The sequence below is a fragment of the Protopterus annectens genome, chromosome 13.part0 (genome assembly GCF_019279795.1).
Source record: "Protopterus annectens isolate FY-2018-M chromosome 13.part0, PAN1.0, whole genome shotgun sequence".
NCBI classification, from domain to species: Eukaryota; Metazoa; Chordata; order Ceratodontiformes; family Protopteridae; genus Protopterus; species Protopterus annectens.
Genome location: NC_056747.1, coordinates 180,807,331 through 180,822,472, shown reverse-complemented (window position 1 = coordinate 180,822,472; position 15,142 = coordinate 180,807,331). Strand labels below are relative to the sequence as shown.

Sequence of the window (15,142 nt, the reverse complement as noted above, 5' to 3'; positions counted from 1 at the left end):
ATTTAAGGCAGTTCAGCCAAGAAATAAACAGGAGAATTAAATGTCTGTAGTTGGAACAATCCAAAACAATGCTACACATTTATGCAGGAATATAGGAAGGCTCTGGGTTCCATTCCCTGTTTCAGGTACTTGGATTAATTTTTTCAGTACTGATATTGCTGTGCAGTGCAAGGTTGGGAGGTGCAATCCCGAGTGTGCTGCTCACAACAAAGGACCTATCTGGCCAAGGTAATGGTAGCTCAGGTGAATGTAAAAGATATCACTACACTTATCAAAAACAGAACGAGAGGATCCTCGGTGTCCTGACCAAATTCCCCTTAATTAGTATGAAAACTACCAGGTCTATATCAGAATCGTGAACGTTCACAATGTCGAATCTGACACTGTCGACATGTAAACAACGAAACCACAGAACATCGAAGAGATAAACGGAAATCTCTGTAAAAGGAGATTTCCGTTTACTTCAATGTAGTGCGGTCTCAGAGTTGGAATATTTAAGTAGCGGGTGGTGTGGGGGGTGCAGGGGGGCTTGCCTCCCTGCTTAAAGCAAGTAGGTCTATTTTTTTACTTTTTGTGATGTTTTTATTAGGTGTTCGATGTTACTGGACTTCGACAATATGGTGTCGATCATATCGTATTCGAAGTTCAGTAACTTCGAGCATCTAATACAGACCCAAACTACCTTGGGTATCCCCTAAAAACAGGCCACTGGTCATGGAGATAAAATAAAATAAATGCTAATAAGTTATCTACACCATGCTTTCATGTGGTTCAAAAGCCTGTGGCCTTGGAAAACACACTGTTTAGTGTTAGGAAAGCTGCATTCATGCATGCAGAACACACTAATTCTGTGCGTTTCTGTGATCAAGTACAAGCAAATTACTACAACGTGAAGGCACAATAAAGGAAAACACTAGGACAGGTGGTCAAGAAGCACGGATGAAGAAGGGGAAATACTTAATGAATAATCTAACGTGTTTGTCATTCCACATTCTTTGAGAAGACAAAAGAGCAAAATGAGAGCCAAGTTTAAAATGAAGCGAGGAAAATTCTCATTGCAGTCAAGTCACAGCATCCCACAGGAAAGCAAAAAAGTAAAGGAAAATGGGAAAACAAGCAGGAGCAAGATTATGTGTCCGAAGATAGCATAACAAGATCATACTGAATACTCCACCAGAAGCAAGTATATACACCTCGTTAACATTACCTCTGGCCAAGAAGATGATGGGACCTTATTAGTTCTTAAACAGTGTTGTTTGGTACTGGGAAAGGCAAGCAAACACTACTGATGCAGAAAGTCCAGCTGTTCAGTGTTTGTGGCAGGAAAAAAAATCACCTGTCAACAAGAAAAAGCAATGCATTTTGTCTGGGGTTTTCAAAATGACAGCTGACAGACTGATGTTCTGTTATACAAAGAAAGCTATATGTCAAATATTTTGTTTCAAGTACTGAAAATTGCTAGGCTACAGTAGTCAGAAATGGTGAAGTACATTCCTGAATTATTTCTGCTCAGTATTTTTCCACCAAATGCTTAATTAATATGCACTTTTTCTAAAAGCCTACATCATGAGAAGAAAATTTGCATTTTTAACTACTGCATAAAAAGCAATTTGAAACTTAAACAGAAATTTCCTTTCAGGATGAAAAGAATATATTTATTCTAGATATGAAAATGACAACTGAAAGTTGCTCTTTTGACATGCAGGTTCTGCAAGTCTAAAAGATCAAAATATTGAACATCTTAAAACTGCAGTTGCAAAATTTGAGCATGTTCTAGGTTTAAATGTAAAAGGTTATTCAATGATCATTCCATATCCCCTTCATACAAAACTGGCGCACAAATAACAGTTACAAACTAAACTAATCTACAACAAAAGAGCTTCATGAAAGAGCTGCAAAAGGCATCCTTCAGGGCGAAGTGAGCAGTGTTACTGTCAAACAGTTTATGTGGTGGCATCCCACAAACGGTACAAGGTCAGACAGTGCTACTCAGGAAAGGAAAAGAATACAATTAAAAGGCCTGCTGAACTACAAGATGGAAACACCGCTGAAATAAAATGTACTAGTTTGCTTATGTTGGGAAACTACCTGAAAAACTGAAACTATGTTGTGAAGAGACATGTGGGGGGAGCATGTGGTTGCTAAGTGCATACTACTGTATTAAAAAAGTTGCACTTTCTTTCACTTGAATATAAACAGCACTGAAATGGGGCCCCAGCCAAAAACCTCCTTTAGGAGTTAACTCTTTCCAGAATCTACTTTAAAAGGAAAAAGGCTTTTCACTCTAAGCACTAGAGCCTGAAGGATTGGGGCTCCAGCACTGCCAAGACAGCACGCCAAAAAGCTGCACAAGCAGCAAAGGTGGAGGACATTTTTTTTTAATCTTTTTAAGCATTAAGTGTATCACATTTCCAGTGTTTGTTAACAAGCCACTGTATACTGCTGTTTGCTTCCATCTTTTGATGAACAGTGTGTAGGAATGAAAAGTGCAGAATAAAAAAGATGGAGGTTTTCACTCATAAAGCAGTTGACTTATTAGTCTGCTGGTTTTCCACAAATTAAAGAATCAGCAGCTAATAATCAAGTAGTTTAGTCCTGTAAGATACAAAGAAGCAAAACAGAAAATAGCATTTCAGAGCACTTCAGTACACTTTTGTTTTATATATATCTTTATTCCTAAGCAAACAGTACAGCAGTGTAATAAAAAAGTGAAGGGATGACCCTTCTTTTTTGAGAAAGGACCTGACTGCAAAACATTGCTGCATCGAAACAAAGATAAAACAGAATCATTAAAAAGGCGTACTTCACCTGCCTCACAATGCACGGTTTGTGGGGTGACAGATGGAAAGGACAAGAACGGGCAGCTTGGGATCTTGAAAATGATTTGGCAAAAATTGGAGGTGGCAACTCATCAGAACCTCCCATATACTGACTGAAATATTCCAGGAGCCACAGAAACCATGGCCAGGCTCTTACTCAAAACCCTGCAGCATACAAGTGAAGTGCAAGGAAAAGACACCAACTGTCAGATTGGAAACTCTAATATGAAAACAATAAACCAAGTACGGTTAGGAAGATAAAATTATTTTGGCATCCATAACTTTCCCTAAGCACAGGAAGGCCCTGGGAGCAAAAAGGCATCTTATAAATGTACAGATTAAAACAAAAGGGTAAAAAGGTCACACAGACAAACCACTTAGCAAAAAATACCAGAATGACTGAGTAAAGCTAGGGACTTCACTGTCTAGTACCATAAATCTCCTGTAGTGGAGGACCATGGGATATATGCAAATGACCCTTAACAAAACACCAGTGTTTCAATTAAATGGCTTCTGAATGCCCAAGAATTTCTACTTCAACTTTTTCAAGTCTTTATTGCTGCATTCAGGCCAATAAAGCAAAATCCCACTAAATGCAAACATGCCATGTTTTGTCCCTTTTCTAAGCTCATCAATACATGAATAAGTGGATTGTTTGGCCTTACTTCAGAAACACAAGAGTTTAAAAAAAAACAAAAAAAACAAGCTTGTCTACAAAATTAGGGTGACTCATACCTCTCAACTGTCCAGATTTTCATAGAATGTCCAGATTTTTACCTTATATTTTTGGTCAGTGCTTTGTAAAATTTGTTGTTTTCCGGCAGATCCCTGAAGATTAGTCACTATATAATGACATACATTTCAGTTTCAGACTTCATTATCCTTCAAAAATGCAAGCCAACACAAATCTTGTTATTCTAGCAACTAAGTTTATAACAGCAATATTTAAAATCTGTCCCTATTTTTGAGACTTTGCCCCTCCCCCATTATTTTAGGCTTTGTCTAGATTTCTTCACTAAGAGGTTGAGAAGTATAGGGTGACTGCAAAATATCAAAAAATACCATCCAAACCAAGGGTAAAAAGTCACACATACAAACCACTTATTAAAAACGATAAGAAAGACCCAGCAGAGCTACAGACTTCGTGGTGTAGTACATTAAACCTCCGTGGGATATTTACCAATGACCAGCTAAGGAGGCAGCAGAGTGAATGCACCACTAAGACTTAAAAAGGTAAAGTCATGGAAATTCAGAAGCCATGTAGCTGAAATGCTGACCACATCAGACCAGGTGCATTTATGCTCTATTCACAGTTTTTGCACTGTACTTTCATGACACCTGCTTTATGAGGACAGCCATCCTGTGTTTGGTTACAGTTTTTTATTTCTATCAGTTTACTGAGTGCACAAAAAAAAAAACATTAAGATTACCTAAAATGTTATTGCACTCTGAGACTACCTAAGAAATACTTTTTGGCATCAGTTTTCTCCCTTCCACTTTTAAAGTGCTTCCAATATTTTTTATTCTATATGTTTTTTCTTCTTTGCTCACGGACCATCATGCCTCTCCTCTTAGTATTCAGCCCATTCATTCCTCCATATTGGACTTTCCTGACGATTTGTCAACAGCAGTTTTGGTGAATGTAAAAAGATGGAGTACACCAAAATTACTTTTGATAAGAGTTTTCAACTTTTCCCACTGTTGTATGACCTCAAAATTGGAACCTACAAATTCAGCGGAGCTGTCCTCAAAAAGAAGGGTGCACAGGGCTTGCTACCCTGCAGAAAGAATATCCCTGGAAGCTTGGTATTTTTGGCCAACAGTTTTTGACTTTTGTGAATTCCCTGAAACTGCCTACGGTGACAATGTGGTTTCCATGCTGGATATATCCCTGAAAAGAGGGCAAAGACTGACTGAGATTGTCATAAAAACAGGAAATAAAGTTGTTTGTGCCCTTGGCCCGCACCCTAACGATGAAAGCATTTCATATGAAGCCTTGGCTCTGTCCCGGTGGCATTCATGAGTCCACATCACTTCAGGGCATGCCATGCCTCTTTGTTCATGTGCACATTTCCATCCATTTATGACAAGGGTTATCATCACTAAGTCCACATCCCCACTCTGGTCATTCTGCTGCCTTACAAGTCCATGTTTGTTTCGTAGCATTCTCTGGAGCCATCATTCTCTCTCCCTATTATAGGTGATCTGGTGTCAGCCACCCTCCCAATTCTCCCACTGCCCAATATACTTTTCAAATTCAGGTTTCACCTGGGTTACAGTGAGGGCTTTATCCTTCTAGAGCACAGAACTGGGCACAAGGTGCTCCCAGTGTTAATAAGGTGCTGCTAATTCTGGTCCAACTCTGCCTGAAACCTATGTAGGTGTCACTTCACTGGCAGATCTCTCAGATATTGGCTGTTCATGAGTGAGGACAAATGGCAGTGAGGAAAGCAAATGTTAACAGGTAGTAAGACTTCCCCCAGTCATAGTCAGCCACCTTCTGAGCAAATACCAATGAAAAGCACTCAACCATGACTCCTTTGCAGGCAGCTGACCACACCGATGGGAAGGTGGCTACTTTGCCAGTCACTACCATGTGGACAGTCTATATTAGGAAAGGGCATGTACAGGGGGTGGGGGTTCAGTGCAGTGGGAAGACAGTAATACCTGGTCATGGGCAGGGGTCATGCCAACTGTCAGTAGTAGTTCTTTCTCTGAGCTGCCCCTCCCACATTAGCATGGCGTGATCCCAGGGCCTATTTAATGTTGCAGGGATGTAAAAAAAATAACAAGTTTATGCTGTATCACAGGAATGCATGCTGTCAAGAAGACTGTCAATGTAATGTGTGTCAGCAGGGTACTCACAGAACAAAACAGATAACAATGATCTTTTCTAAATTCTCTGTATAAGAAGCGATAGAATGTATGTCACCTCTGGCTCCGCATGGGAAGTCACACCCTACACTCATTGTGAAGGACACTCCTCTAGCAAGCTGCACTCTGACTCAGTGGCATTATTTATTTATTTACATATTTAACTTGGTAACCGGGATAGAGCACTGATCCAAATGGACCTATTTCAGTCTCAGCCTGGACTAATATAAATAATAGCGAAAAGAAAGTTAAGTGGTGTTATGAATACAAACTAAATATGTGAATACCGCAATGAATCAATCATAAGTAAAAATGATAAAGTACACAATATAAGAGACAACAGGAAGGGACGGTTAGAATAAGAAGGAAGGAAGATGAGGAGAATGAAAGAGTGACAGGATAAATTGTAAAAGATAGCAAAATTAGGGTAAGGGCTCACTGAAGGTAACTATATACAATACATACAATGTGTAAGAGATGTCACATATTAGTGCAGGGAAATAGAGAAAAAAACAAAGATGCCTCACTGGTAAAGGGGAGAGTGGGAGATTAGGTGATGCATTCAGAGGGAAAGCGTTTGCAATCTGACTTGGACTTGAGCTGATCATTAAGCAGAGCATGAAATGAGGTGCACACGGTGAGAGCTTTAAGATTAGTGGGGAGAGATTCCCACAGTTTGGGTCTAGCATGGAGACAGTTAGTGAATGAAGTCAGGTTCTCAGACATTAAATAAGTTGACTAGAGTGATTCTTAGATTGAAACTGGGGGGGGGGGGGGCATCTGAAAAGGTTGGAGGCAAGGGAAGGGCAGAAGGGTTCTTTGAAAAGCCTATAGAGCCGTGATCCAAGAAGCAGGGTGGCACATTTTACCTTCAGTCTCATTTCCTTTACAGTCAGTATTTTTTATATCCTACATAACGCTCTTTTTTTCCTTGTCTTTATTAACACCAAGTGTTAAGTACTGTTGACTCATGTGGACAATATTCTTTGATTTGGGTGTTATTTGGGATATTTTGCAGTCACCATACTGATCAGCCAAATGCAACAAAAGTAGTCTGGTTTAAAAAAAAAGTACTCTTTTTCTTGGGGGTGGGGGTGGGGTGGGGTTTGACTGTAAAAATATCCTCACGGCAAAATTCCAAATATAGTGTCCATCTCAGTGGGCTATTGTTACAGCCAATTTCCCCTATGGTCTCTTAGCAGGTACAATGATTCCCCCTTTCTCCAGTTGTTAATTTTTGTTTCTTACTATAAGACCCATTGGGTATTCCCAAAGCAAATACATTTAGAAATACTTTCCACTTCCTGATGTTCACCTTCACATCTGCTACCATTTAAAAAGTAATGCAGAAGGTGACTATCAAGGATGCTCACTCATGCTATTCCATGGCTATGACTTTAAATATAGAGCAGAAAGTACAGTTGTGTACACTTACCATAAATGCACATGTACGAGTGTATTCACTGTTGCAGTCATTACATTTGGGTAATCTGCTGGCAGGTTGCCCTCAGTCGGTCTGAATTCCAAAGTCTTGGGTCCTGCGTCAGTTGCTGTTTTCTCTTCCATGACGTCAGGGGTATAAAACATGCAGCCGACGCCATTTTCTTTAGTTTTTCTTGCCCCCGATGTCAGGTGCCCCCAAAAAGGTAGCAATATTTTACATATCTGTATATATATATATATATATATATATATATATATATATATATATATATATATATATATACATGCATTAATATAAACTTTACCTTCATCTACAAGCAAATACACCACATAGGTTGTAGAAGATAGTGAAGGAAAGATAAACTTCAGAATGACAGGGGGATGGCGGGAGGGTAACCTGGACTGCAACAGTGAATACACTCGAAGATCTACATTTATGGTAAGTATACACAACTGTACTATGTTCTTCGTGTTTCACTGTTGCAGTCATTACATTTGAGTAGAATCCCAAAGCTATGGTTGGGAGGCTGGAGCTAAGCAGCATTAGGTGCAGCTATAAGGCTCTGCAGCACTGCAGTGGCAAAGCCTACCCTGGACTTAGAGTAGAGAGGCAAATGGTAATGCTTTGTAAAGGTGTGAACAGAACTCCAAGTAGCAGCCTCTAGAATGTCTTTGGTTGGTACTCCTCTGAGAAAGGCTGCTGAAGTAGCTGCAGCTCTGATGGAATGAGACCTATTGCCCTTGGCAACAAGTTTACCATGGTGTAAGTAGCAGAAACAGATGCAGTGGCTTATCCACTTTGAAACTGTCTGCTTTGAAATAGCCTTTCCTTCTGATCCTGCAGCATATGACACTAGTAATTGCTCAGTTTTTCTTAGAGCTTTAGTCCTGCTCAAGTAGAATCTTAGCTGTCTGTGAATGTCCAAGGAATGCATAATTCTCTCCCCTTTGTTCTTCGGATTTGGATAAAAAGTTGGCAGATGAATTGTTTGGTTAAGAGCCACACTGGAAACCACCTTAGGCATAAAAGTAGGATTTGTCCTCAGAGACACCCTGTCCGGGTAAAATATGATAAAAGGCTCTACAGCCATGAGGGCCTGTAGCTCTGAAACTCTTTTTGCTGAAGTAATTGCTAGTAGCAGAGCTGTCTTCCATGATAAGAACTTTATATCAGCAATATCAGCTGGTTCAAATGGAGACAGGATGAGTTTTTCCAACACATAACTGAGGTCCCATGCAGGTAATGGTGATCTTCTAGGGGGCCTTAAATTTTTGGCTCCCCTAAGATACTGCTTTAGTAAAGGATGAGAAAAGATTGGTGGCTCTGTGTTGTAATGAGCCGAAATGGCAGAGACATGGATTTTGATTGATGAGAAAGATAGGCCTTTGTCAAGCATCTCAGTTAAGTATTGTAATACCTGAGGAATATTTGGTTCTGCTGTATCAGTTCCTTGTGCTTGATTCCAAGCACAGACTCTCTTCCATTTGTCAGCATAAGATTTTCTAGTACTAGGCCTTCTGGCTTCCAAAATGACATCCATCACAGCTTTACTGAGAGGTGTTGTTTGTATGATTACCTGATTAGCCATGCTGCCAGGTTTACAGTCTGTAGTTGATTGTGCAGGATCTGATTGTTTTGCTGGGACAGTAGTTGTGCTGTTTGAGGCAAGGTCCAAGCTGGGTATTGAGACAAGTTCCTTAGGATTCGGTACCAGTATTGGCGGGGCCAGTCTGGGGCAATTAATATCATCTTTGGCTTCTCTTGTCTGACTTTTAGGAGGACCTTGGGTAGAAGAGGCAGAGGAGGAAAGGTGTAAACTGATGGTTTTTCCAATTGAAGGATAGGGCGTCCACTTTCCATGCTTGTCTGTGATAAGTCCTTGTGCAGAATCTTTTCAGTTGATAATTTTGAGGAGAGGCAAATAGATCTATGTCTGGGCTCCCCCATTTCTCTGTTATCATGCTGAAGACTTGTGGATTTAGTTTCCACTCGTGAGGATCCATAAGGTTTTTGCTTAATTCGTCTGCCAGAGTGTTTTGTTTTCCTGGCAGGAATTGAGCTTGAAGATGTACTTGGTAGGTCAAAGCTGTGTCCCACAGTGCCATGGCTAATCTGCAAAGGGGGTATGAGTGTGTGCCCCCTTGCTTGTTTAAATACCACATGACTGTACAGTACTGATGAAGGGTGTAGACCCGAAAGCTTTATGTAATAAACTTTTTGGTGTGGTATAGTCGTGTGTTTTTTGAGAGGGTACCAGTTGTGATTTCTTTTCATTTATAGTGTACCCTAGGCATGTTAGAAGCTTTTTCACAAATGCCAGGTGTTGAAGAAGAGTGTCCTTGTTCTCTGCTTGAATGAGACAGTCGTCCAAGTAAGGATATATTTGTATACTTCTTTGTCTGCAAAATGCAATTACTGGTGCCAGGCACTTTGTAAAGACCCTGGGTGCAGTAGATAAGCCAAACGGCAGTGCAGAGAATTGGTAATGCATTAAGCCAGCCTTGAATCTGAGGCATCTTCTGCACGATTGTCTTATTGGGACATGCAGGTATGCCTCTTTTAGGTCTAATGTCACCAGACAAACATTCCTGCCCAGCATGGGCAGAAGCTGCTGCAAAGTCAGCATTTTCAATTTTGGAACGTGCAGGTATGTGTTCAAAATTGATAAATCCAGTATTGGCCGCCAGGCCTTGTCCTTTCTGGGTACCAAGAACAGTCTTGAGTAAAAACCTTGTCCTTTTTCCTGTTCTGGTACTGGCTGAATGGTCCCCATATCCATGAGGGACGTAACCTGTTTCTGTGCCTCTGCCCATTGATTTTTGGGCAGATTTGGCCAACCGTTTGCCATTGGCAGAGTGTGGAAATGGAATCTGTATCCCAGTGATACTATGTTTAGTACCCACTTGTCCTGGGTTATTAACTGCCAGTTTTGAGCAAAAAGTGCTAATTTTCCCCCTAAGGGTGCTGTCAAAAGAAAAGTGCTTGGTGTAGGCAGAGGGAAGTCATTGGGACTGTTTTCTGTAGGTTTGTGCTTTATCTCCCCCCGATTTGGAGGTAGATGTGCCCCATTGCTTTGACCTGTATGAATCTTGTGCCTGGTATCTGGAACCCTTTGGGCATCTGGATTTGCCCCTCTGAGCTCTGTCTGACACAGGAAAGGACCAATTTTTTGTAGGCCAGTGTCTATTGAATCTTGGTGGCTGCACTTGAAAGAAGTCTTTAACAGTTTGCATAGACTTAGCTTTGTCTTCCATTTTCTTTAAAACCTCTTCTGCCTTAATACCAAACAAAGAATCATGCTGTAAAGGTGCATCTAGCAATTTAGCTTTAACATGGTCAGGCAAATTTTGTTCCTTTAACCAGGCATGCATCCTAATCACAGATCCAGTAACTGCGGCCCTGCAGGAGGCCTCTAAGGAATCAAAACCACATTGCAAAGTATGCTTTCCAACTTGTTCAGCTGCATGCAATAATTCCTGCAATTCTTTATTTTCTGCACATTCTGAAATCATCATTTTCTGTTTCAGCAATCCCATAAAATGTTGTTGGTACTTAAGCATGTGAAATTGACAGTTTAAGGCCCTTGCTGCCAAGGTTGCAGATGTATAAACCTTTTTTCCCCCATCTGTCTAGTGCCCTTGAATCTGTCAGAGGGGGTAGGGTTTTTTGCTGTTGAGGCCTTAACTCCATTTGGACCCTGTGAAATAGTTTCAGGGTCAGCAGCAGGGTTTCTAATAAAAATGTATGTGAGTCAGGGACCCTGTAATATCTGTCAGGCTTACAGGGAGCCGGAGGTAGGGAGTCAGGGGTCAAGCGTGACTCCAAAAACACATCATCCACAATGTCTAAAATGGGGGGAATGGCTAAAGGCTTTTGCTGAGGGAGAAGGAAATCCCTGAGCCTCTTTTTTGATTCTGAGAAGTCTTGACTCTCCCAGTGAAAATGCTCCCTCAAAGTATGCAAGGTTTCTCCAAATGAATAATCCTCTGGAGGAGATGCAGATGGAATAGACTCCTCAGCATCAGAATCCTCATAGGGAGGTATAGATATTTTCTGATCAGAAGAGGAATCAGAAGAAATAGAAACCTGACCTGAAGATTCATAATCAGTGTCTTGCCTAGGCCTCTTATCTGGAGGGGGATGGGTACCCCTGATCAAGGTAATAAGGTCTTCAGCCATTTTGATCATCTGTTTTTTAGGCATAGAGGCCTGTGCACGTGGCTCAGGCGTTGTTTTTTTTTAGTTTTAGAAGTTGTCTTTGCCTTTGGTTTTGCAGCTGTCGTTGGTTTGATATATAAATGTTGAGGTCTGAATTCATCCTCAGAAGCTGGTGCCTGCTCAGCGGCTCCGGACCCATCCGAGGGAGATACATTCGTCAGTCCAATACCTTGAGTATCTTGCTGCATGCCGGACTCCACATGGGTGTCGGTAGAGGCCTGTGACTCGAAGGTAGTGGGTATCAGGGACTGCAAAAGCGCCTCACTGAGTACCGGCGAACCAGCGACTGGCTTAGGAAAAGCTTTGTTGTTGGTTTTGGATCTCGACTGCCTTTCTTTGTCCCTTTCTCTGCGTTTTTTTTATGTACTCCGGTAGACGGATTGCTATCTGACGACATTTCCGGGTAGTTAAATCTGTTTCCAAAATACTTTGATGCAAAAATATACCGACGCTTAATAGTGCATTGGTTAAATCTGCACAAAACCAACAGCCAGGCATGTTGTGATCAGGGCCTAGGCAAGGAATACAGTATAAATGAAAATCCTTATGAGGTATTTGCTTCCCACAAGTAATACAATTATTAACTTTTTCTGACATTGGTAGAAAGCAAGAAAAAAGTTTCCCCAACGGGGTACTTAGCTTTAGTGAAGACTTTGGTTCAGAAACTCAAACTCGAATATTTCAGTAGTCGGCCGACTGGCACTTGCAAAATGCTTCTGCTTTGGGCACCGCGCAGCAAGAAAGACTAAAGAAAATGGCGTCGGCTGCATGTTTTATACCCCTGATGACCTGATGTCATGGAAGACAAAACAGCAACCGATGCAGGACCCAAGACTTTGGAATTCAGGCTGACTGAGGGCAACCTGCCAGCAGATTACCCAAATGTAATGACTGCAACAGTGAAACACGAAGAACATCATTCATGTCATCAGGTATTTTAACTACATTCAGAACAAAATAGCTACGCTGTTCTAAACTATGAACACAAGATAAGCAAACTGGTAGGTGCACACTTCAGATAAGAAACTGTGCCCTTGTTCTCCTTTCTTCTACATGAATAGACTGAACAGACCACAAGACAATAAAGTGCAGGTGTACGTGAGAAAGCATCAAGGACAAAAGTTGACTGGAGCAGACAAGCACAGGACATGTTGGAAGAAATGATTACTTAAAATAATTTTTTTTTTTATTTTCATTCAGTGCAGTCCTATAGCATTGTTTGGATGCTGGGAGTAGATAATTTAACAAATTTGAACATAAAAAACTCTGAAGTGTGATTCAGTCTGCTGTGAGAAATGTTAAAAAGTTAAAAACAAACAAATAAAAAGGGTAAAGTTGGCTGCAGCAGACTTAGAGAAGGAATAAAGCTCAAGGAAAAAAAAAAGTCTTTCTCCAGGTCCATGAAAAATGGGGAACAAAACCTTGTCAACTGCCAAACAAAAACAACAGAAGCAAAGATGATTGTTTGGGATGGAGAGACAGGCCTGACAAACGAAGTACATGCCGTATCAAGACAGGCAACTCAGTAGGAGGGAGGAATGCTAGAAACACGGGAGAGGACAGTGCAACCCGAATCCTTTCATCACTCCATACACAAATCTAGAGATACATAACACATGCTGGTAAGGGTATCTGAGAAATGCAGTGAAATTTACAAAGGTTACAGATGTGACTAAGCTTGGCATTCATAATACAATTCCAAACCAGACAATCATGCCCCAGCAAATGTACAGCACAGAACTCTAAATGCTATTATAACAAAGAAAATGGAATGGGATTCATTATTAGCACTGGTATCAAATAACGCCTGTATAACAAAGTATGCAGAAAGGGTAACACAAAGTAATCTCAAAAACCTTTATTTCTGGAAGCAATAAAACCATGCAAAAAGCTGCAAATGGTTTCCACATCTGTCTAACTTACTGTACTTCTCTAGATTGCTAAATTAAAGGAGACAAAGTTAATCATTTGATTTATGGTCTTCATGTCTTCTTTTTTATTGGATTTACATTGATTATATCCTGGCTTTGTTCTCGATATTTTGGTTTTAGTGACATCTGTCTAACTTGGATTTTACAGCAAGAATCTACAAGACCTTCAAGTTCGTAAAACAGATGATCTACAACCGAATTTTCAGCATCTATCAAACAGCTGAAAAATGCAGATTATGCAGTTTCAGTTACTTATTTATTTCAGTCTGACAGCCGGGTAAATGGAGTAGTTGAAGGATCCTTTTTAGCTACAACCCAGGCCCCAAGCGAAAATAGAAAGAACAGAGAGCAAGAAATTAAAATAGCTGTATAGTAATTAACAGAGATTTACACAGTTCACATCAGTGCTCCCATGTCCTACCAGAACAGACTTCCAGGTGAGCATCTTTTAAGTTACGTCTCTCTTAGCATTGTTGTCTAGATATCTAAACATTATGTCATGCAAAAGGCCAGAGTCTAACTGTGCTGCATTTCTTTACACCTTTTCTTCTAAGGATAAAGTTTTGCTGTTTATAACCTTTTCATGGCAATGAGGCCTATGCTCTAATTGTAAATTCTGAGCATATTTTACCTGTTTTCATTGGCTGGCACTCGGTTCTTTTCCCCTCCACCTGCGGTAACACTAGTGTCCCATCGATCAGTGCCGTCTTCCTTATCTTCACTGCGGCTTCGTTCTGAGGAGGAGAAACTCTGGTTTGGCTGACAAGCTAGAAATTCAGAGCTGCTATAAACCTGAAATGCAGAACACCATCACAAGTGAATTAAGTGCTCAATCACCAGAGCTATACTCATAAGCACTGTATATATTAAATGACAAGCATCTTAAGGTTCCTAAGTTAGGACTACTACAGGTACACATTGCTCAGTTTATGATAAATATGCAAATTAAGAAATATCAAACTTGTACAAGCCTATATTAATGTAGTGTCAGACTCTTTCAAAATTTCAGAACAGTGCCATGGCACCCACTCGCCTCTGTTGCTATAATTCACAGAGTAATAGCCCACTACCTTGGGCAGCAATGGAACACAACACACTTTCTTTCCAAAGCATGGACTTGAGACCCATGGAGTAAAGAGGACTATTAATTCTAGTCTGACTTAATGAGGCCAGGCCAACAGATAAGGAAATGATAAGCACAGATGACAGGTCACCTCCAAATTAAATACGTCAGAGCATGACACTTAAGCAATATGCTAATGTTACACAGAGGAGATCATTAATGCAAAACAAGGTCAGTATCAAGAATCCTATAAAAACCCCAGCAGAGTGATGCAGGGTGATGCAGGGTGGTGTTTGCCTGTGTTGTTGCCATCCCAAATTATGTTAACAACTCCAGTACCAGAGGGACATCCCAAAGACAGAGGTGTTGCTACCGCTGGCCATTTCATGTCACTAGGGGGAAAGGAGGAATCCGTGGCTGTCACAGTGACTAGGGGATGCTTAGGAGAGCATACTGGTTTATAAATCACCAATATACCAGTGTTAAAAATGCGCCTGTGGAAGCACGTGTGCATTAAAGGAAATGAACATCCATAATGTGCACATGTGTAACAAGTGGCGCGAGGGAGGAGACAGAGCAACAAGGTCTTAATATGATGGCTTGTCTAGCTGAATTTGTAGCACTATGGCAAAATCAGATCCACAGTCTTGATAATCTCCTCCAGGTCAAGAAACAGGTAGTAATGCATCCTATGAAGGGCTTCAACAGTATGTTGCTAAGCGTAAAGGCAAGGTGATGAAATCCCTGGCAGGATCAGACAGGCTAGCACCCAGAAGCAAAAAAAAGAGGAAGA

At 40.8% G+C, this 15,142-nt stretch overlaps 1 protein-coding gene across 2 annotated transcripts in view; it reads right to left on the bottom strand.

The window, feature by feature from the left end:
• MAST3 (microtubule associated serine/threonine kinase 3) overlaps positions 1-15,142 on the bottom strand; it is a 1,680,970-nt gene that overhangs the window by 379,710 nt on the left and 1,286,118 nt on the right. For both annotated transcript variants that reach the window (XM_044090757.1, XM_044090758.1), the window contains one exon: positions 13,918-14,078. In XM_044090757.1, coding sequence (XP_043946692.1) covers positions 13,918-14,078 — 161 coding nt within the window. The remainder of the gene's footprint in view (positions 1-13,917; positions 14,079-15,142) is intronic.